Below are 21,209 nucleotides of genomic sequence, written 5' to 3'. Positions count from 1 at the left end.
TTAGCATGCCCTGACAAACTCGCACATTACTGTTTACTCATTTTCTTGGAATGACAGGGATGAAAACCGAAATCGTTCATATCAACGCTGTTGCTGTCAAGCTTGTCGTCTGTGACGAAATGCATCATTTCGGACAATAGGAAGCTTCCGAGGCTTTCACGGACATCGGTACTCTGAATCAAGATGAGACGTCTCAATTCAGGACGGGAGCCCGTGCCAGAAGTAGCGGCAGTATGTTTTGGACTGAATGACTGAAATGTGAAATCCGTATCCAAATACTGGTGTTCCACAGGGTCGTAGCTCTCCCGACTCGATATCATCCCTATCGCTGTACCCTAGAAATTCCAGCCGGGGAATATCGGGTACATCTTATCTGTGGTCTTAGCCTACCTTCGTGGCCCCCAGTACCTTTGAAAGAAATATATGGTGAGAAAAGACGATTGCCTCCGCTCATCTGGTTCATGTATGCCTATTCTACCAAGGCGTCTCCGCGACTTACGTGTTTTCATTGGTTCCAATACACTCCTCTTGCTCCAGCGTCTTGACGGGCCCATCTTCTTCACCGGTCCGTATGACACCGTCTACTGTCAGATGACAGCCAGTTTAAAATCGACTCTCGCGTTTTTGTTGATGTTGACGGGGGTATATTATACTAGAACATGATGGCGTTCTATCAGGCGAATTTTATTCTCCTTCTTTACCTCATACTGTAAACCGGATAGCTAAAGTCATGGCGGGAGACGTCCCAACGAGTCGCAGAGCGATCCTGCTCGCAATCTTCATTGCTTTCGGTGCGCATATAGGCACTACTTTGTGGGGTGTATCTTGACTGACAGGGCTGTCAACACTATAGGAGGTAAGTTTCTCAAGCTCTCACCAATGGAATACTGCTTTGTAAGTATCTAGCATAATACTCTGTCTGACATAACCTAATGGTTACTTAGATGTAGATACCCTAAAGGTTTCTTGTTCGGTTACGACATGGGTGTCATATCTGTAAGCTCACCACGTCCCATTCTGCTCGCGGCTTTGTATTGACGAGACATTCTAGGGATGTTTGATTATGCCCGACTTTATAAGACGATTTGGTCAAATCGGTGCAGACGGGTTGCCATATCTATCCAGTTCAAGACAATCTATCATTGTTTCTCTATTATCTGCGGGGTATGTGGGTTATGTGAATCCTTCGTTCCAACGCTTATATGTCCTCTTCTTGCTAGCACATTCTTGTACGTATGATGCTAATCAAATCTAGTCTTATGTCGCGGAGGGCTCATTTGTACACAGCGGTGCTCTTGCCCAAGCATTCACAGCTGACAGTCTTGGTCGTCGGGGATCTATCCTTTTATGGTCTGCCATATTCACTGCGGGTGTTGCAATACAGACAGGAACGACTTATTCCCTTGTGCAACTCGTAATTGGTCGATTCATTGCTGGCCTTGGTGTGGGTTCACTTTCAGGTATGCGTCATCGATGATTCTAGTGCCATCATACTAATGTACACGTAGCAATTGTACCGCTATATAATGGTGAAACTGCACCAAAAGCTATTCGCGGAACAATTCTGGTTATGTATCAGGTGCAAATCGTTACAGGGTACGTTGACCACGTGATAATGTTCATATGGCATTAAATGACGCATCATCTCGTTAGAATATTCCTGAGTTATTTGATTGAACTCGGAAGTCACGAAATTAATAATTCTGCCTCATGGCGCATTCCTGTTGGCCTTCAGTTAGTATGGGGTCTTATCCTACTTTCTGGTATGTTCTTTTTACCCGAATCTCCGTAAGTCGCGCGTATCGACTATAAAATATTACCCACATAATATTCCTCACATAGACGTCACCTCCTTGGGACAGGGAGAGAAGAGGAGGCGCGCCGTGTGATCGCCGAACTAAACAACGTATCGGAGGATGATCCACTCGTCATCGAAGTCGTTGAAGAGCTTGACTTTGCTATCAGAGCTGAAAACGAAGGTGGACAAGCAACGTGGGCTGAGTGCTTCTCCACGAGAAATGCGCTTTGGAAGAGAACGATCAATGGTATGATGTTGCAATTCATCCAACAGCTGAATGGGCAAAATTTCTACTGTAAGATTTTTTCACGCTCTTTCGACGATAGGATGTTCACATAAAGAGGTTTGTAGATTACTATGGAGATACCTTTTTCCAGGCTGCTGGAACTCAGTAAGTGGTGCCCCTGATATCCCGGGACTTCTGTACTTACACCTATCTTTCAGACTTACGCCCTATGCTATTCAAACTATCCTCGGTGCTGTTTCAGTAGCAGGGACGTTACCTGCTTTGTATCTTATTGAAACGTGGGGCCGTCGTCGTGTATGTGATATATGTCCCAAACTACCAGATTTACCACTTACTTCGAATTTCCAGTCCCTTCTTACAGGTGCACTGCTGCAATCCATCTGTGCCATTATCGTATGTTCTTTCATTTTTGGTGTCGTTGACCTCGACTGTTCACACTTCCCTTTTCGTTATCAGGTCGCCTTGGTTGGACATTTCACATTGGCGGCGACTGGTACACCCGTTAGCGAGCTCACCGCTCGCAACAAAAGTGGAGGCAACGTGATCATCGCGTTCGCGGTTCTGCATGTCTTTCTCTATGGCACATCATGGGGTCCCACTCCATGGGTGTACCTCGGGGAGTCGTTCCCCCTTCGTATTCGCCCCAAAGCCATTGCATTGGGTAGTGCTACGAGTGAGTTACTTTTTCATTTGTATACATCAGCTGCCCCCTTGCCCAGTCTCTTATCTTTCTGAGGACTAAACGGATGTTGAATCGTATTTGGTAGATTGGCTATGGAACTTCATGCTTTCGTTCTTCTCGCCAAGAATTGTAGCTAGGTGATTTTGCTTTGTCTGTCTCAAGTGCACAAAACTTACTACTACTGAAATTCTAGTATTGGCCCGCTCATTCTCTTGGTCTTCTTTGGTATGCTCATCTTCGGATTCTGCTACGTCTATCTTGCAATCCCTGAAACCAAGGGTATCACACTGGAAGAGGTAAGTTCTAAACTTGCTTTTGGTTGGCACCTCGTCTCTCGTGTTTCCCATTATGCTCTCCTTACCCTTACGCGACTATCACTTCAGTCTTGTAGCACTTTCTTGTTCCCCGCATCTATTTTATTATGATTGAAAAGCTAACAATCTTACATAGGTCGACGAACTGTACAGTTCTGGTGTTCCAGCGTGGCGTTCTGCAAGTTGGATACCAAGTGATAAAACGCACGTGCAACATCGCCGTGCTGACGAGGTCAAAGAGGTCCACGAGAAGCAATCAGACAGTGCAGAAAAGGCCCGTGACTAGATTTCTCTAGCTTGTTATGTATAGTTCATGAACTTGGAGTTGTCGCAGTTGGAGCTCGGAAGTAACAATTTATAAAGGCCCGTTTGTATGTAATATCGGTGTAGGCTTGAAATGATCGGAGCATACTAAAACGTTTCGAGTAAAATCAAGACAGCTCGATCTTTGATTCATGGTGATGGTTTGTTTTTATATAAGTTGACAAAACACCTCAAAATGTTTCCCATATCCTGAAATGTTCGTAGCCTCACTAAAATAAGCTATGCAAACAATGTTCAGTATCAGTGTGTCAAACATACCACCTCAGAATCAAACATTTAGCTTTGCCATCGTGTTTCCACAGACTTTTCGTTGGTGGTCGGACATTACGGACATTACTGTAATACTCGTGTTTTTCTAAATCTCCATTCAGTATGCCGCCGTAGCGGAAAATTCCGGAATTGATTCGGTGTGTATGTGAACTTCAAATTGTTCATCTTTACTTCCAGATAGCGCCGGTTTCAAGAATCTCACTGGCGAAAGCCACTGCATGATCCGAGAATAACTATGAGTTTGTCATCACAGCAATCTTAGCACACTCAAGTTAAATGATACTCCAAATCCCGAATCGGTTGCACAGGCCGTCGCATACTTTTATAATCAGGAAACGAACAACTAGTTCTTTCAACATCATCAACTCCCTCCCATCGATATCTGCAACATATCCACAGTGCAAGAATATATCATAAATGAAAACCAAGGCGACCAAGGTCGAAACCTCCAAAGAAATTCATGGCCAGGACATCAAGCTTGAGTCCAGTCCTGTTGGAATTTCTTCGTTTCTTTATGCAACTTTCACGGGGAAACAGCCTGAAACTCAGGGCTTACCGTCCACATCATTGAATTGGTATGTTTACTCTTCTCCTTCGAATGCACTTTGAGCGCTGCTCATCCGCTTTCAGCCTGACAGCAGTTGCTCTCTTCGGATCCTACCTACTGTTCTTCCTTTTCGTGCGCTGGACCATCAATTCAACAGACATTGTATCATCATACATCCTCCCGCCCTTCATTCATTGTGCGAGTCTGTCTGTGCGGTACAGTGCTATCGCTGCTGGCATCCAAACATCAGAAACAGGAACTACGAAATATATCGTCGATGCTCGCACACTTTTACTGACCATGTCCTTGTTGTATTACGTCTGTGTATATGTTGTAAGCAGTGTCTTATCCGCCACTGCACAGATTGCAACTAGTCCTTTCCCATACAACAACGTCGGTGGGTACTTCTTATTACAGAGCACGTTTGGCATCCACTTATCCATCTCATGTTGTTTCTTGTAATCTAGAGCCCCGCAAACATAAACGTAACATGCCTCCAGGGCTTGCACATCGCACGGTCTCCACTCATGAAGCTTTGTACGATTTCTTCCCGGGTATGTACAGACTAGCCAAAAGATTTATATTCTCACCTTGCTGTCATCTATCTAGCGTATTCTATCACAGCTATTTTTACCGCATGGTGTATCTCACCATCTGAACCCATTTCAAGTCCGGTTCTATCAGCACTTGCACTTCATATTTTCGTAAAACTTGCCATCTGGGCTCCTGCATATTTGCTACGTGCACATGCGTTACGAGGTGCTGCGCATATTGTTGCAAATGATGCGCTTATACTAGCGTTCTGTGCATTAATTGGAAGGGAAGCATACTAAAGGAACCAGTGATCATCAAACATTTTACGTGCGAGGGTGCGATTGGAAGTTTATTCGTGCACAGCGTTTTAAGGGACAGTGCAATACACCATAAACACAGTAGGCGTAGAGACGAGACATATTTTTCTTTGTTTCCTAGTCCCTCTAGCTGTTAGAGGGATCCATTTACTATCAATTATGCAGTCTGTCAAACCACTTGCTTACGCAGTATCATGGTGCGCTCTTTTCCCTGTTTTGCAGCGCAAGGTGGCGTTTTGAAGATAGTATACTCGCAGCAAATGGAGTCGCTGTATCCCGAACTTGTAGACAATGAAATCATCTTGAGCTCAAAATGTGCAATGTGAAGTAACCGTCCGTTGTACGATTGTAAGACTATCGCATGCATCAAAGATACATCACCCTGTCAGCAGGTGCCATCAGCAGCCGAGATGGACTGAAAGGATGAGTCAAATTTAAACGGTACAAGTATTTTTTGTATGTTAAGAGGCATTTTAGAAAGCTATTGTAACAACTAGAACAGAAAGAAATCAAGAATTGAGCGCCTACACAAATCTGGTCTGATCCGTTAGAACTGAACAATATATAGAAACTATTTTGACAACTCAGAATTATATAGTAGTGCAGTACTGCGTAGCTCGAACGCGTAATTTTCAGCGGCTGGGTCCTGTAATATCAATGTTTTGATTCAGGCAGGCTCCAAGTCCAAGGAATGACGTCGCAATACCGAAGACGCTTCAATAACAGGCTCGGGTTCTGCTATGAGCCCCAGGGACACGACACTATCGTCCATGCAATAGGGAGATTTGAAGGATCTACTTGAAGAGTCTGTCCTTTTAGCATCCTCCCCACCTCCCGAATTAGTTGTACAACTGTGACTCTGCTCATCAGAAGAGGTGGGTAAGCAGGAAGTGCTAGAGGGGATCGGAGGAAGTGAAGCCGCTTGATTGGCGGATATGCCAATATCGGACGTGTGAAAGAATCTCAAAGACCCTATCGACCAGGGATTGGGAGCGCGCTTACGGGCGGGTGGTTCATTGCTACAGCAAAGAGGGCGAGAGGTGTTAGTCAAAAGATGCTATATCAGCAATGCCTCACAAACCTGGCTTCCAAATCATTCAAATCCGGAGTCGATGGGCGATACCCAAAGGGTCTCAGGATGGCAAGGAAGATACCACGGTAGTACTGTAAGACGTCTGCTCTGAACCCGAAAAAAGCAAAAAATAGTAGAGCGTAGATGATAGTTGTCCAACGGTCCCACTGGAACGCTAGAGCGTTCTGCAGGTTAAATGTCCAGTCGGATATAGAAACGTATTGGGGAACAGAGAATTCGTAGTGTATAAAATCCCAGCTATATGGAGCCATTGGACCGCCCGATATGTCGTTCACTAATGCAAAAATTCCTGAAGGCAGGATCAGTATAATTTGAGCACCCGCAAGAGCTATCAAACGCCAGTATGAATCAGATTCAACGTGTCCATCGCTCCCAAATAGTTGTTTTCTAAGGGATTTTTGACGAATCAAGCTGTAGGCAGAGAAAGCTGCAGTAGGTGATTAGTACTAGACGACAGTATCATTGAGTGAGGACCTCATACCAAAATAGACTGCGCTGATTAACGCGAAGATGGGCGGCCACATGACAACAAGCGGGAAAGCGAGTGACGTCCTTACGATCATGGGATAACAACCCACTTGCTCTATTATCATAAAGCAATTTCCTTGGACGACATAATCTATAGCAATCCCCAAGTCAAAACATGCTGATGTATAGGAAAGTGAATGATAGACTCACATAATGGCAGGAGCAATACAGGAATGCCGATGCCAATGAAAAGCTCAACGATTAAATCGCGCCTAATCTGAAAACATAATAACATCAATATAGTTGAAATTGGATAGCATGACATATGTACATCATACTGGGACTGCTTGACGAATTTTTGACTTGCGATACGATAAGCTCGTCGAGCAATGCAAAGTGGAGCGAGCTGTACACCATATTTGGAAGCAACTAGCACGTAAGAAGCTTTTGAAGATGTTAGATGGTTTCTGAACGGAAAAGTAAGTACTTGATAATTCACATATATAACACCATCCCGGTGCCCAATTGACAGTGTTGTTACTCCATATGATAGAATTAATGGAGGAATTGAGCATCGTCAAGGCAAACCAGACAATGAATAAGCAAGTGCTGGTTCTTTGGACTGCGATATATTTCAGTTACGTTTGTGGATCTGGTGTATAGAATACATACCTCGGAGGTGTAATGGTAATGGGATGATAATCAGTGCAGTGGCCAGGAGCGCGAACGCAGAGTACACATGGTTCGAAGCTTGACTGGGTGATCCCATTTTTGGAATAGTATCAAAGCTGAAAGTTGTTTGAGGCCACCAGTTCAAGCTGATTAGGATTGTCTTGCGCGGTCAAGACAAGATCTACGGTTACCCTCAGTAAAGATCAGCTTTTATACTGACCAGATTATTAAACAAAGCGCTTTTAAATACTGCCATCGCTGGAAGGGTGGTGAAACGGAACAAATTATAGCTAAGTCCTGTGCAGATACTCCAAAGCTAAGACGCTTCTAAACAAAAAAAAACACTACTCAGGGGTTCCGACTCTCCGTCTATTTTTGTGGCAGCTTCCAGTCATATCCCATTATTACTCGCCTTTCAATGCAGCATTTCTGACATTCTTCTTCAACGCTGCTACATGTGAAGACGATCGTAAAAAACATCGATGCAGGGATATCCACGTATCGAAAGAACAAGGGGTCGAGGACCACCACGCACCCGAGATACCACCAAGTCACAGTAACACCGACCTCCACCACTGGCATCTTCCGGGGAAATCCTGTGTACAACAATAGACTTACTATTATTGGTTATTGATTCCTATGTCAAAATTCAGCGCTCAGCCAATCTAAATAGACCGGACACTTTAAAGCACCACACACATGTGGGTACATGCTATGAAAAACCTAATCAGTGGTGCGTCAATTTGAGAAATGTCTATTCATTGTCGGTGTAGATGTATATACCTCCCATCCGTTGAACGAGAAGCATATCCAATCAGAAGTTTCACTGGCAAGTTGAAATATGTTTTGTCAACGATCATGATCACTTGAGAAAAAAAAGACATACATATCTAATCAAGTATATACCATGAATCGATGGCCAAGATGATGTAACGATGCGGTGCAAGGTACTCATACCAGTGATCGGTGATCAGAATACAGGGAAGGGAAGAAGCACAATTCATCGCATAGCACATGTGCTCATCCATTGACAGATCGGCTGAAGCCGGTGCGATCAAGTAGCATCTTCATACCTCTGACATGGAAGCGTGACATAGCACTTGGTGGGAGTTAAGTACAAGGTGTGAACAGCCTCGCACTTTCTCAAGTTAATCTATGTGAGTGCAGTGCTGCACTGCTTATCGCACAAAAGTATTTTTTCAATCGAAGAATTCGACACTGGAGAAAGTACCGTCAAGGTCAAAAACAAGGGATACAGATGAGAGTGCACCGTTTCTATAGCCTGTGATAGTGTGGGATCAGCTGTCAACTGAAAGAAATTCATAAGACTCAACGATCCTTGAGGTACTAAAAAAGTGCCTACCTCAAGCAAGCCTTCCGTGAAAAGACCTTGGCAATTGCAAAAGACTAGTTAGTACTTGCGAGCACTTTCTGGCAATCGCCTAGAGGTCGGTGACTCGGTGTTCAACCATTCAAAAATCATGATCAAACACTGCCAAAGCCATGCGAGGTCATACTGTTGTAAAAACAAAACCATGTCACAATCTCGCCCTCTGTATAGCTGCAGGTCATAGTCATAGTGGGTGAACATAGTGCCGAAGATTGTGATGCCCTGAATGCTGAGCTTGAATGAGTCCGGAATGTGCGACCAACGCACAATTTTTTCACCATGTCTGCACACCGCAAAAGCCATGTGTAGCATGCTGTGGCAGCGCAGAACGACCTTGAGAATGACGAAGACGTGCCTGTGCGATACAGGACGTATGTATACGTATACGTGATGTGATATATTAAATGGATACATAAGTAAGACAAAAGGAAAGTATTGTACATCATTCATTATAAAAACAGCATCATATTAATAAAGAATGCACCACCAAACTTACAGGAGAGAACCATTGATTTCTGACAAACAAGGCGTATTTTTGGCCTTGGGATTAAGTCAACATTCATTGTGGAGAGACAGCCTGAAGTCGAATGCTGGGTTTTGACAGGAAGATGGATTTTAAGTGTCTTGTACAACAAAGAACTGTACTGCCCTAGGAAACGACTGATCCGGCTGGAGTTTTGAAGAAGGGAAGTTGTCGGGGACTATATAGGATTGGTTATCAACAAATCGCGGAAGGGCGCCGTAAGATTGAATAGGCATCCCAGACAGGTGCTGGCCTTGCTAATATCGGTGGAAACGTGGGATCATTTCTGACGTACTGAGCACTGCTCGAGGTTTCTCCATGAGCGCGGGGCACCAACAAGTCTATACTCAGGCCACCTGTATGACTGTGCGACCTCCCTACGAGGGACAGATTAGCTGGCAAGGTGAGAGGAGATGGCTGTCGGGAACGGGGGGTGGAGGTAACGGATGAGCTGCCTTGGTGAGAAGGGGTATGGGACTCGACGAACGATGCAGATGTAACATGTGGGTACGGAACATTCCAGCGCGGGACTTGATGGGTGGGAAGAGATGATGTCCAGCCATAAAACAAAAACCCAGGAAGGATGCGGCGTGCTGCAAAACACAGGAACATAGAACGTAGAACACCTAAATCTGACTGCCAGTGACGGAAACCAAGACGTCGAATAGTCCAAAGGTAAGTGAAATGATAGCTTCGTCTGACGTCTCTAGTAAGTCCAAAAAACGCGAAGAATGTCAGGGCGTAAAGCGCAGGGAACCAGCGAGTGGACTCATAACCGAACTCGTTCGCAGCATTATTCGCCCATTCAGATACAGGGATCTGAGGAATAAAATAATAATCCTCGTGTGTTGACTTCCATGTGAATGGAGTCATTGGTTCTTGGAAGATACCAAGAATGAGATTTACTAAAGCAAATGGGAGGGTACACGCGATGCCAATACCACTGAGCGCCAATAGCCGCCAATAATGACTGAACCGGATACGTTGGCTGACTACCATGTCACGAGTTTTCAATTTGATAGCAGCACGAATGGTCAGTCCTATAGCAGACCTTGAGTACCCAAACATCAAACCAATGATTTACTCACGAACCACCATATAAAGCGCTTACCAATCCAAATATCGATCCCCACATGCCATAAATTGGGATACTGGCGGGCGTGAAAACTGTGGCAGGGAAGCAACCTATATCCTCAATAATCGCGAATCTGTTAGAATCAACGATGTACTCTATAAGCCAAGATCCAGTTGTCAGTGAGGTCAAGACTGGCGGCGAGTTAAATACACATACGGAGGGGTAACATTAACATAGGCAAGCCGATCCCAATAGAAAGGTCAATAATCAAGTCAAATCGAGCCTAATCCTGTGTTTTAGTAAAGCAACCAACGAGAAATATCATGTTTACCTGACGATTGCTTTGTTCTGCTGCCTTCAATGTCATAATGCGATATAGACGACGAACAATGCATATCATTCCTGTCTGTGTTCCACACCACGCAGCAGTGATCGAGCGAGATGCTGCGAGAGTATTAATTCGACAGAGCATTCTAAGAATATAGCTAGGCACGCACAGATATCACACCAAACTGGTGCCCAGTTCACGACGTTGTTGTCCCATATGATAGAATTAATGCTATAAACAAGACAAAGGACGCTTGTCCATATAATGTACATGCATACACTGTGATTTTTAGCTGTGAAAAAGATGGTATCATTATTCAAACAGTAGGAGAGCAGTCAAGAAACGAACCTCGGATATACATTGGCAATAAAATGACCATGGACACAAATCCCATGGTCCCGAGTAAGGGAAACACGTGATTCCTGACTTGGGGCGACATCTACAGCATCAGTCGGACAACTGCAGGAGCGAACAGAAATTTCACCAGGGAGTTTTTAACAATGTGAGAGCTATAATTTACCTTATAAAAGACAACTTATGGACTCACGAAATTCGTTAAAGCAGGACAAGACATGCCCGAAATGACTTCACAACTATCATCAAGATAGATGGTACAGCTCCTGTTGAATCAGGACACCCGTACTTGTACATGTGTCTCAGATAAGTAAGCGACACAGGCAACAGCAAATTATGACTGGAAACGGAGACTATCCTCCTCCGGATAATATCAAAGACCTGATAGCATGATGCATACATGTCTATTCATCTATCATACAACACCCGCAACTGAGGACAGTTGACTCACATGTTGCTTTGAGCGCAGAGTGGCGAGAGGCATGTGAAAACCGGCTGGATACATCTTCAGGATTGTCTAGGAAGGTTTGCATAGGAATCGTGATAGTAAGGTTCACGTTTGAGCTGTTACTACCTTAATTTCGTGTTTAGTCAATCAAGTTCCAGCATAGCCAAACGCTCTGGAAATTTTCAGCGACCGTGGAAGAACAAGTGCTAGTACATCAGCATCAACGGGAGGAGCTAGGTGTTCGTGTGTTCACCGCTAGTCACTTTGATACGCCTGTGGTATGGCAGTTGTTGCAACTTTTTGAGGAACAAAACGGTAAAGATTGAGCCACCACCGTGACAGACATGATGGATGAATATCAGTGACTGAAAAGCTGAGACATCTTCGAATGGAGTAGATGAAAAGCACATCATTGATGGTTCAGGTATTTTGACTCGGAGACGAACATCAAGAGCGGTATCGGTTATATGTGTTTTGGATGCCTGTTTCGAGCCCAGGATGAAGAATCCCTCGCGAATGTGGTTCAGACAAAAGAGCGTGAGAGTGCTAGGCCGCCATATGTTTACAAACGTACCATTGTACATCGTATCATGAATTAGTTGCCTCTGTTTCACGACGACCAGGACAGGTAATAATACTGATATAACCTCCCCTATACCAATCTGAGCTTCCTCAAGTTAACCTCAGGCTCATGCAAACAAAGCCACAGACTTGTGAATAATATTTGCGGACAGATCGCGACATGAGGCGACTTTGGTCGAGACTTGGAGTCACACACAAGGGTGTCAACGATCGTAACAGCACATCCGGGTCATCACAAGACCCATCCCCATCTCGTGCTGTAGAAAAAATCCCTGCTATTCCTCTTTCTAATGTTCGTGGAGAGGTCAGAGCGTGCGCTGAACAGGCTGGCGTTGAGAGCAACCCAGTGAAATGTGTTTGGTGGGCAAAATCAATGGAAGCTGGCGCTACTTTACAGGATTCCGATAGTGGTGGTGGGTTTATCGGACTTCACTTCCATGGGGGAGGATACAGATATGGTAGTGCATTTTCTGAAGGCGGATTTGCGCGTGAGTTTTGCTATCACAGCACCCCCCATATTCCTTATACTTGGAATACGTACATGCGAGTTTGATTTCGAAACATGCAGGAATACCCAAAGGTCTCATACACGTGCGTCCACTATTATTCTTATGGACCTATGCTGACTTGTTAACACGTATAGCGTCGAATTTGCACTAGAGTCTTATGTGAGTGCTCTTGAAATCTATCCTACTTTCCGTTCCCTTTCATGATATACGATCACAGCTGTTCACTATACGCTTGTCAACCAAAGTATCTCAGCTTCTCCCAGCTCCTTCCCGTTGCAATTGCTTGAAGGCCTTGCAGGCTACTATCACCTTACTCGAACCCTTCACATTCCTCCCAAACATGTTCTCCTCATAGGCGACTCGGCTGGGGCACATCTCGTACTCGCACTCGCGCGATATATACTAGAGAATGAGAATCTACAAACTGAGTCTGCGATTGGACAAAAATTGCTCGGGGGTGTAATTTTGCTGAGTCCATGGTGTGATCTGACCGAGTAGGTACTTCATTGTTGACATGTTTCTCGAGGGAAAGTTCTCAAATAGAATTTTCACAGATGCAGCTCTGATCATCCAGGTGTCCAGGGCCTCCTAGGTCCATTAGCTTCCTCCCTCTTGAACGGACCTTACTTCTCCCCGTCATTGCACCCTATTCCGAGTGGATGGCCTCCAACATTCATAGCGTCAAGCAAAGAGGAGACGTTCGCATCACAAATTGATGCTCTCGTGCATAGATTGTTAGAGGCGTCAGGGAATGACACAAGTAAGGAAGATTGTGGCAATAATCTGGTCTGGCATAAAATGGAAGGCCTACCTGGCCGATATGCGCATGATATGCTGATCCATGAAATTGCTGAAGTTGGATGGCCAGATAAGGTAGAAGTTTGTTGGACCGCGATTCTGGAATGGAAGACAGCCAATAGGAACGGGAGATGAGAGGTGGTTGTTTCATTAGGCTGTATCTACGCTTAACTGAATTACTAAATATATTTTGCCATATACTACCTCATATCCACTGAATTACCTTATCTGCACCGATCCAGAATGGTTTCAAGGCAACCGGTAACTCGAGTCCAACTACTTTACCCTCTCCATCGAATCGCGCACCGTTTTCGACGAGCGCTACGATGAGTCGCGGGATGGCAGCTGCTGTGCCGTTGAGTGTATGAGCAAAGGGAAGGGAAGAGTGTGACGTAGGAGTAGGGGAGTCTGCGGGTGTGGGATTGGGTGATGGACTGGTATGACGGCGATATCGAATGTGCAACCGACGAGCTTGGTAGTCTGTACAATTCGACGTTGATGAAATCTCGCCCCAGCTACCTCTCCCAGGCATCCACGCTTCCATATCATATTTTCGAAACGCGCTAGCCCCTAGTTCTTCGGTTGGCATATCCAGTACCCTGAGAAAGGTATGTTATGTGACCATAATCTCGTATCGTGCACCAACTACTCACCGAAAAGGAAAACCGAGGCCACTAAATATTTCTTCCTGCACACAGCGCATCTCCTCCATGGCAGCTTCACTCGCCTCCTCAGTACACACCACAAACAACTCGAGTTTTGAGAACTGGTGAACGCGGTACAGCCCACGAGTATCAGCACCTCGCGCCCCAGCCTCTGCACGGAACGACCGTCCTAGACCGACTACTTTCAGTGGCAAGGCAGAAGCGGGAACGATCTGATTAGCGAATAGCCCTCCAAGTGGAATTTCTGCGGTACCGGTGAGAACGAGTTCGGGATGATTGTGGGATGACTCGGAGGGTAAGTGCTGCGAGATATGATACATTTGTGAGACAGGCGGATCAGCGCTCTGGTCTCGCGGTTGGAACCCACAGCGTAATGCTATATCCGCGCGAACGACGTCTGGAGTCATCGTAGGCTTGAAGCCGTGTTTGATAGCAATCGACATAGCATAATTTGTTAACGCCATCTCCAGCAAGGCAGCTTCTCCTAGGAGGTAATACCAGGAAGAGCCAGTAACAAGTGCACCTGCCTCGAAATCAAATAAACCAAGTATCCGTCCGACGTCAACATGATCTCGCTTTGGGTCTGCGGGTTTGGGCTCGGGACCATGCGTCGATAGGACAACGGCGGCCTCCTCTGGGCCTAAAGGTGAGGCAGGGTGAGTATCATTCGGTATGGCCAACGCAAGACCCAGTAGCCTTTCTTCCACTTCTTCCAATTTCGCCTCCAGCTCGCCCACCTCCGTTTTAAGCGCTTTTGCTTCCTCCAACGCTCGTTGTTTCTCTTCAGATCCTTTGCTCCGCCGTATGCGCTCACCTATAGTAGACCGTTCGTTACGTTTAGTGTTGAGTGTACTCGAGACATCTTTCTGCTCTGCATAGAGACGCGCGACAGATTGCAGGGCACCGACAGGTAGAGGAGCTTTGCGATTAAATGCATTGTGAGATTTGTAGACTACAGACTCAGTGATGGCGCGGTAATCAAGGCGTGGCTTTGGGAGGACATTAGTAAAAGGAATATTTCCGACGACAGCTTCATTTTTTGAGTAAGACCTGCTCTTTGAACCTGGAGATTTCTGAAGGTCAGTTAGAAGTGAGAATCAGGGTTCAAATGGATATTCTATACCTTCGGTAAACAGTCGACTCAGGCGAGCTCGTCGTGTTGAGCAACGAGCAGCCGATGCGACCAACGTCGAAGACAGCGACGAGGACATGCAAAAAAGAACCGGATTTTGCCGGGGCTTAGAATGATTTGATCACGTGCAGACGCCACTCCGCGACAGTGAGGTGAGGACAAACCACCTCGCTGGTTCGCCGCGGCACTGCAGCCATTTCTTTCACTCAGACGACCTTGATGACATGGTCAACGTTGAAGATATGCTGGTCGATGGCTTTCAGTCACCTGAGTTATAAGGATTACTGTGATTTGGCTGTGGGAACAGTGCCAGTGGAGCGCGAACGTACGTATCTGGTTTCCCCTTCGCTCTAACTATATATCGTCCAAGTCATGGTTCAAGTTCCCTGCATATCAAATTTTCTCCATACTTAGCTATGTCGGCATCCGCATGGAATCGCACCAAGCAGGTAAGCACTCACATAATTTGTGCCTTTTGGTGGCAATACAGTACCACCGTGACCAAGTTTTCAGGCGGGGTTTACATACTTATCTCAATACAAATGTGGGCCATCAATTCCATCCGCCATGAGTTTGGCGTCTCGCCTGATAGGATTGTACATCAATCTTTATGACATCATTGTCAGTCGGAACCCGTTATAAAATCTGCATTCCTCGGTTTGTACATGTTCACTTCACACACCCTTGACCATCACATTTTTGCTTTACAAATTGCCATTGCAGCGTTTGAATTCTTGCTCACATGGCAAGCAAACCTCTCGAATCAGCGTCCAAAACAATGGGCAACTCAGTGGATACCAAACAACAGCTCGAAAAACTGGAGGTGCCTTTCTTTAAAGCCTTACTCACTGGGACCAAACCCAAAAGTCGCGGCTTGCCCACAATTCACCTAACCATGTAAGTCATCCCATTGTGCCATATGTTCTCCTGTTGATGAGCATGCTCTAGAGTTGCTTCATCTATTCTCACCGCAGGATTGGTCATCACTTCATAGTAGAGTGGATCATTATGTTCACGAGCATCGTATCGACATACATCCTCCCCATATTTCTATGGTGGGCACGTGCAGCTGTGTATTTAAGTGCTACTGTCGTCGAAAGGCGGAACGAATTCAAGGTTGAACGCAACAATATTGATACAGTCGATGCATGCACACTTATACTGACTATGTCAGTATTGCACTACGTTTCCATCTACTTGATAAGTAGTATTATGTCTGTTGCTGCACAGTTTGCGACGAGTCCTTGGCCGTATAACAATGGCGGTGCGTATTTTTGCAACCTGTAACACTTGACTCTATTTTGATTAGTACATTTATGCATGCGCAGAGCCCCGTATCCACAAATGCACAGTCCTTTCTGGCCTTCCGCATCGTATGACTACTACGCATGACGGATTATATGAGTCGTTCCCTAGTAAGTGGCCTGCTCGCGCCTGTGAAACGACGTGTTGATGAATAATAAGCATACGTGCTGGCTGCTGGCCTCACGCTATACTGCCTGCCTGCCTCGGCTCCCTTATCTTCTACCACCTCCCCTGCCATTTCCATCGCCGTGCCTTCCCTCGTCCTTCGCGTATTCTCTAAATTGATTGTCTGACCTTGCGCGTACTTGACAGGAATGCACATTTTGCGCAGCACAGCGCATATGTTCGCAGAAATAGCTCTAATACTGGTGTTTTTTAGGCTTGGTTCAGGAGCTCCGTTTAGGAGCGTAATAATTGGACGTGATCTTCGCCTCTACTGCATAAGGTCTTTATTTATTAGCTATGCTGTATATAAGTACTGGTATATAAATTTGCTTGTCGAGGCGCGTCTCGTCACAATATGTCACAATATATGTTGTCAGTGACGCGTTTGCGCGACCGTGACCCTTTCGAACCACGAATGTCATGAGCACGTCTACAATAAAAGGGAAGGCACCCGCAAACGGTGCTGCAGCTGCTCCATACGAACTGCCATGGTAAGCTATACTTGAAACATAATGGACTGGACGCTTTCTTGATCTCTTTGTGCAGGGTAGAAAAGTACAGACCACAGAACCTCGACGATGTTGTAGGGAACGTCGACACGATCGAAAGGCTCAAAGTGATAGCAAAGGATGGTAACTGCCCGCATATAATAATATCTGTAAGTTTTCGCGCATCTCTGAGGGCAAATCTGGGTGATCCAAAGTTAAATGCTACTGCCTTTCCAGGGTCTGCCAGGTATCGGAAAGACGACAAGTATACATTGCTTAGCGCATCAGTTGTTGGGAGACGCGTATAAAGAAGGCGTGTTAGAGCTGAATGCATCTGATGAAAGGTGAGCTCCATCTGTGCCATTTTCACCCTATTCTGTGTTGAGTGAGTACTCAGAGGAATCGATGTTGTACGAAACAAAATCAAGGCTTTTGCCCAAAAGAAAGTCACGCTTCCACCTGCAAGACATAAAATCGTTATTCTAGACGAAGCAGATAGGTTTGCTGCTCATATCGGCACACCCGTTACCATCTCCTCACCCCTCACATGTTCTCGTTTAGTATGACCCCTGGCGCACAACAAGCATTGCGTCGGACGATGGAAATATTCTCGAATACAACTCGATTTTGTTTGGCATGCAACATGTCTAACAAAATTATTGAGCCAATACAAAGTCGTTGCGCTATCCTACGTTACGCAAAGCTGAGAGATACAGAGATTCTTAAACGACTACTGGAAATTTGTGAGATGGAGAAGGTATGTTGCTGGATGCGCTTGATCCACTAGAACTAATCTCGACTTAGGTTGAATACAATGATGATGGCCTTACTGCGCTCATTTTTACTTGTGAAGGTGACATGCGTCAGGCTATTAACAACCTCCAGTCAACACACTCAGGGTTCGGTTTCGTATCTGGCGAGAATGTCTTTAAGGTGTGCGACCAACCACATCCAGTAATCGTGCAGAGCATTATCCGCGCCTGCCTGAAGGGTGATATCGATGGGGCTATGGGGAAGCTGAATGAACTCTGGGAGCAAGGTTACAGCGCAGTTGATATTGTAGTGACGGTGTTCAGAGTCGTGAAGACATTTGACGAGTAAGTGCAAAGTACATCACGATGGCCGACAACCACGTACCAACTAATATCTTTCAGATTACCTGAGTATACCAAATTGGAGTACATCAAGGTAGATTAACTCTTTTTGTAGTGATAGTTCATCATCCTGACCCCCCAGCATCAAGGAAATTGGGTTCACGCACATGCGTATACTGGAAGGCGTAGGAACAATCATACAGTTGGGTGGGCTTGTAGCGCGACTGTGCAAATTAGTGGGTCCTTTGTTCCGTTTATTGTGGCGCATAATCTTGACCTAAGTGCAGAACATGAAACCAGAGCTCTTCCGTGTATAGATAGGCGATCTCCTTATACTTCTGACGTTATGCTATCTTCAAGATCATTCAAAAGAGATTACTACTATACATGTTCTTGGATGTTATCCCGCATTACGCTAAGCACCAGTATGGAGGTCAGTATGTATAGATCCATTACTGTAAGAATGATGCTGCGCTAGTCCGAGTCATAATAGTCTGCCCGGCCTTCTATCAACCAATCTACTTCGCGTGAGCGAAGGTCGTAATTGGTTACTCCTTTGGAGAAGATCATCACTGGTTCAACTGCGATGGGTAGCATGTCTATTTTCCAGCGGTAATGCTCGCCTTCCATGGCATCGTTAGCGGGGGTACCGTGACTGTTTCGTGAAAAGTGTAATACCTATCCAAGAAATACATCGAGCCAGCTTACCTGACGACATGAGATATTACGTCCTTCTTCGTACCCACATGTGAACAGCTAAGACATGCCCATTTGTGTTGCCGTGCATATTTTCGCATGCTGTGGTCCATACAGGATTGTTCAACAGCTCTTGCCTGCCTTTCTTCTCTACCTATCACGAGTGACCATGTTATCGAAGATGACTCAGCCCTCCTATGATCAGATATACAATGGTCCACCTTGGATATGATAAATCAGTAAACCCATTTACGTAAAACTAATATTATCGTACCGCAGCTCGCCAAGTCATGATAACCCGTCCTAGAGAACAGGAGCACTGATCGCAGGAAACCCTTGCATCTTGTCTATCCATATCTGCAACAGTAGCTCGTCCAGGATCTTGACCACATGCTTTGAACAGGTCTTTAATTTGATCGCCCCACATGATCGGTTCAATGGATCGACATGACCAAGGGTATGTGCCATAAAAAGTTCTTGCGGATGTCAGATACATCGTAGGCCATTTCCGCAGTCGTCAAGTTCTTTCGGTGTGGTGTCTACATGCCCATACAAACACTTGTGACTGAGAACCGTCGGGTACTGTAAAGTGAATGAGCATGTCCTACAAGTAAACCTCATTGCTGCCAGTTCCAGGATATTAACGTCATTATCGACTTCGATTTCTGAGCGTATGTGATCTTCAAACTTTTTCAGGACATCCTCATACCACTTTTCCACAAGGCCGGGTAAGATTGACTTGAAGTCTCCCTCCAGGTACTCGTAGGCGACCCTGGCATCGTACTCTACAGCCAGTAAGTGTCGGACTTCAGGGAAAAGGCAAACGTCTACTGGACGCGGATAGAAATCGAGCTATTTGTGATCCTCCATATACTCCACTAGCGTCGGAAGGATTTGTTGCCATTCTGTGTGTCATTAGTGACCTGAAATATTAACGGTCGGACAACTTACTCCCATCGTCGAGCTCTTCAGTTTTATTAACCTCTGGAAGTAGAGAAAACCTGCTGGCCATGAGTATCACAACATGCTTCAGCTCGTCACCCCATCCAGCTTTTGTCAACCGGCTTATGATGCTTGGATTCAAGGAAGTTATTTTGAGACCGAGCTTGAGAAAAGTTCCGCAAAACACTCACTCAGCCTTGCGATTGGAAACGAGCTTCACTCTTTCTTTTTCACGGGCATCTTCCACCCGTTGCACCCAGTTTAAGCACTGTTGTGCATGCTACAATCCAAAGAGTAAAAGAAGAGCTATACATTTGATTACATGCTCACTTCATAAATATTTGAGGTAAGTTGGAGACGCTGATGTAAAAAATAATTGAATATTTCACCGTCTTTCTGGGGTAGAACATTGAATTGTTCTTGGAGGTGTGCAATATCGGGAAGATAATAATGTCGTTGAAAAGAATTTTCAGAGCAAAGTCTTAGCTGCACGAAATAACATCAAGGATAGCTAATCTACATACACCTGTGAACCTTTGCTTGTGGAAGTAACTTTTCGCCATGTTCTTTGGCAAGTTGGGAGAGAGGGCCGGAAAAGAGATCCTCTAGCTTTTTGCCATTAGATATTCTGAACAGTTTTGAGAAATATTCAAAAGAACACGGAAAGATAATCACACTGATGGCATACACTGTTCACATATGCGTACACGGAAGTGCCAAACGACAGAATCACACAAAGTTATATAGCATATCTACACAATACTCTATTAGAACAAGCAGTCGATCGGACGAGAAATCAACACATACATGGCAAATTGAATACTAAATGAGCGTACGCGGGCTCACTAAGATATTGAGGAGTGGACGGAAGACGACCTTCGACACTTGCGAGAACCTCTTGCCAAATGCGACATGTTTTAGAGCGACTGAGTAGCAGTGCACGAAAGCCTTTGGAGATTCGTGTGAGATACAATAGTGCCAAAGGTGGCCGGTGACAGGTGTTTGAATATCTGGATAATGAATTTGTTGGCATTCAAACTGACGAACTTCACATGTAAATTCGAGTCCTACTTCAAACGAGACATGTCTAGGATCCATGATTTTTTCATACGAACACCATTTCCTTTTTTGAGAGTAGCTGGGGAACGTTTGGACTTTTTCTTTGCAGGAGCCATTGGTAATAAGACAAAGTGAAAACTGGGTTTTACATTTGTGTAACTGTGGGCGTTTTAAACATTCAAATAAATATAGGAGTCAATTTATTACTTCCCACGACCCTCTTACTCGTATGATCTTGTCTCAAGTTTCTAATCACAACTTGAACACGCTCAAAAACAACATAGATGCGATCAAAACAATAGCTTGTACACATATATATCAATATTCACGCCGGCAAGAGAGACTGACAAGAGGTTAATGTTATACGCTAGAGGCATGCACACTGTATGA

At 45.1% G+C, this 21,209-nt stretch overlaps 11 protein-coding genes across 11 annotated transcripts; 6 read left to right on the top strand and 5 right to left on the bottom strand.

Annotated features, from left to right (window-relative positions):
- Positions 1 to 730: 730 nt before the first annotated feature.
- On the top strand, positions 731 to 3,327 carry SERLADRAFT_432855 (uncharacterized protein; the record flags this gene model as incomplete). Its single annotated transcript, XM_007313027.1, has 16 exons — positions 731 to 791; positions 862 to 894; positions 962 to 996; positions 1,052 to 1,164; positions 1,221 to 1,229; positions 1,288 to 1,460; positions 1,509 to 1,596; positions 1,654 to 1,788; positions 1,843 to 2,093; positions 2,150 to 2,189; positions 2,243 to 2,339; positions 2,394 to 2,438; positions 2,502 to 2,718; positions 2,813 to 2,864; positions 2,921 to 3,023; positions 3,178 to 3,327. 16 exons carry the CDS (start codon positions 731 to 733, stop codon positions 3,325 to 3,327), a joined length of 1,602 nt encoding a protein of 533 aa, XP_007313089.1.
- Positions 3,328 to 3,967: 640 nt separating this feature from the next.
- On the top strand, positions 3,968 to 5,242 carry SERLADRAFT_455999 (uncharacterized protein; the record flags this gene model as incomplete). Its single annotated transcript, XM_007313026.1, has 4 exons — positions 3,968 to 4,210; positions 4,266 to 4,579; positions 4,650 to 4,736; positions 4,792 to 5,242. The coding sequence occupies 4 exons, from the start codon at positions 4,053 to 4,055 to the stop codon at positions 5,013 to 5,015; spliced, it is 783 nt and encodes a 260-aa protein (XP_007313088.1).
- A 114-nt stretch (positions 5,243 to 5,356) lies between these two features.
- On the bottom strand, positions 5,357 to 8,317 carry SERLADRAFT_455997 (uncharacterized protein; the record flags this gene model as incomplete). The annotated part of the gene is made up of 11 exons (XM_007313025.1): positions 5,357 to 6,052; positions 6,115 to 6,553; positions 6,608 to 6,745; positions 6,805 to 6,871; positions 6,926 to 7,038; positions 7,094 to 7,216; positions 7,267 to 7,717; positions 7,802 to 7,903; positions 7,966 to 7,989; positions 8,050 to 8,092; positions 8,153 to 8,317. 7 exons carry the CDS (start codon positions 7,361 to 7,363, stop codon positions 5,701 to 5,703), a joined length of 1,329 nt encoding a protein of 442 aa, XP_007313087.1.
- A 312-nt stretch (positions 8,318 to 8,629) lies between these two features.
- Positions 8,630 to 8,943, bottom strand: SERLADRAFT_377001 (uncharacterized protein; the record flags this gene model as incomplete). The annotated part of the gene is made up of 2 exons (XM_007313024.1): positions 8,630 to 8,897; positions 8,921 to 8,943. The coding sequence occupies one exon, from the start codon at positions 8,855 to 8,857 to the stop codon at positions 8,678 to 8,680; it is 180 nt and encodes a 59-aa protein (XP_007313086.1).
- Positions 8,944 to 10,042: 1,099 nt separating this feature from the next.
- Positions 10,043 to 10,987, bottom strand: SERLADRAFT_455995 (uncharacterized protein; the record flags this gene model as incomplete). Its single annotated transcript, XM_007313023.1, has 6 exons — positions 10,043 to 10,219; positions 10,268 to 10,409; positions 10,471 to 10,537; positions 10,586 to 10,698; positions 10,752 to 10,874; positions 10,931 to 10,987. 6 exons carry the CDS (start codon positions 10,974 to 10,976, stop codon positions 10,180 to 10,182), a joined length of 531 nt encoding a protein of 176 aa, XP_007313085.1.
- Positions 10,988 to 12,380: 1,393 nt separating this feature from the next.
- SERLADRAFT_455993 (uncharacterized protein) lies at positions 12,381 to 12,969 on the top strand (the record flags this gene model as incomplete). Its single annotated transcript, XM_007313022.1, has 4 exons — positions 12,381 to 12,454; positions 12,535 to 12,557; positions 12,610 to 12,634; positions 12,693 to 12,969. Coding segments are annotated over 4 exons (397 nt in total), but the record flags the coding sequence as incomplete, so codon positions are not given.
- A 187-nt stretch (positions 12,970 to 13,156) lies between these two features.
- Positions 13,157 to 13,408, top strand: SERLADRAFT_376998 (uncharacterized protein; the record flags this gene model as incomplete). The annotated part of the gene is made up of 1 exon (XM_007313021.1): positions 13,157 to 13,408. A coding segment is annotated over one exon (252 nt), but the record flags the coding sequence as incomplete, so codon positions are not given.
- A 70-nt stretch (positions 13,409 to 13,478) lies between these two features.
- Positions 13,479 to 15,149, bottom strand: SERLADRAFT_432851 (uncharacterized protein; the record flags this gene model as incomplete). Its single annotated transcript, XM_007313020.1, has 3 exons — positions 13,479 to 13,872; positions 13,927 to 15,001; positions 15,062 to 15,149. 3 exons carry the CDS (start codon positions 15,147 to 15,149, stop codon positions 13,479 to 13,481), a joined length of 1,557 nt encoding a protein of 518 aa, XP_007313082.1.
- Positions 15,150 to 15,733: 584 nt separating this feature from the next.
- SERLADRAFT_444777 (uncharacterized protein) lies at positions 15,734 to 16,894 on the top strand (the record flags this gene model as incomplete). The annotated part of the gene is made up of 4 exons (XM_007313019.1): positions 15,734 to 15,967; positions 16,019 to 16,334; positions 16,399 to 16,485; positions 16,535 to 16,894. The coding sequence occupies 3 exons, from the start codon at positions 16,079 to 16,081 to the stop codon at positions 16,666 to 16,668; spliced, it is 477 nt and encodes a 158-aa protein (XP_007313081.1).
- Positions 16,895 to 16,935: 41 nt separating this feature from the next.
- SERLADRAFT_455984 (uncharacterized protein) lies at positions 16,936 to 18,608 on the top strand (the record flags this gene model as incomplete). The annotated part of the gene is made up of 9 exons (XM_007313018.1): positions 16,936 to 17,031; positions 17,087 to 17,198; positions 17,266 to 17,372; positions 17,426 to 17,527; positions 17,590 to 17,785; positions 17,833 to 18,125; positions 18,183 to 18,216; positions 18,272 to 18,358; positions 18,410 to 18,608. 9 exons carry the CDS (start codon positions 16,961 to 16,963, stop codon positions 18,437 to 18,439), a joined length of 1,032 nt encoding a protein of 343 aa, XP_007313080.1.
- SERLADRAFT_432849 (uncharacterized protein) lies at positions 18,597 to 20,935 on the bottom strand (the record flags this gene model as incomplete). Its single annotated transcript, XM_007313017.1, has 10 exons — positions 18,597 to 18,777; positions 18,831 to 19,039; positions 19,093 to 19,294; positions 19,435 to 19,648; positions 19,770 to 19,891; positions 19,952 to 20,040; positions 20,091 to 20,246; positions 20,295 to 20,388; positions 20,597 to 20,770; positions 20,832 to 20,935. The coding sequence occupies 10 exons, from the start codon at positions 20,933 to 20,935 to the stop codon at positions 18,597 to 18,599; spliced, it is 1,545 nt and encodes a 514-aa protein (XP_007313079.1).
- Between the last annotated feature and the right edge of the window lie 274 nt (positions 20,936 to 21,209).

Source organism: Serpula lacrymans, assembly GCF_000218685.1.
Source record: "Serpula lacrymans var. lacrymans S7.9 unplaced genomic scaffold SERLAscaffold_1, whole genome shotgun sequence".
NCBI classification, from domain to species: Eukaryota; Fungi; Basidiomycota; class Agaricomycetes; order Boletales; family Serpulaceae; genus Serpula; species Serpula lacrymans.
Note: the sequence above shows the minus strand (reverse complement) of the source record. Positions and strands in the feature narration are given on the sequence as shown.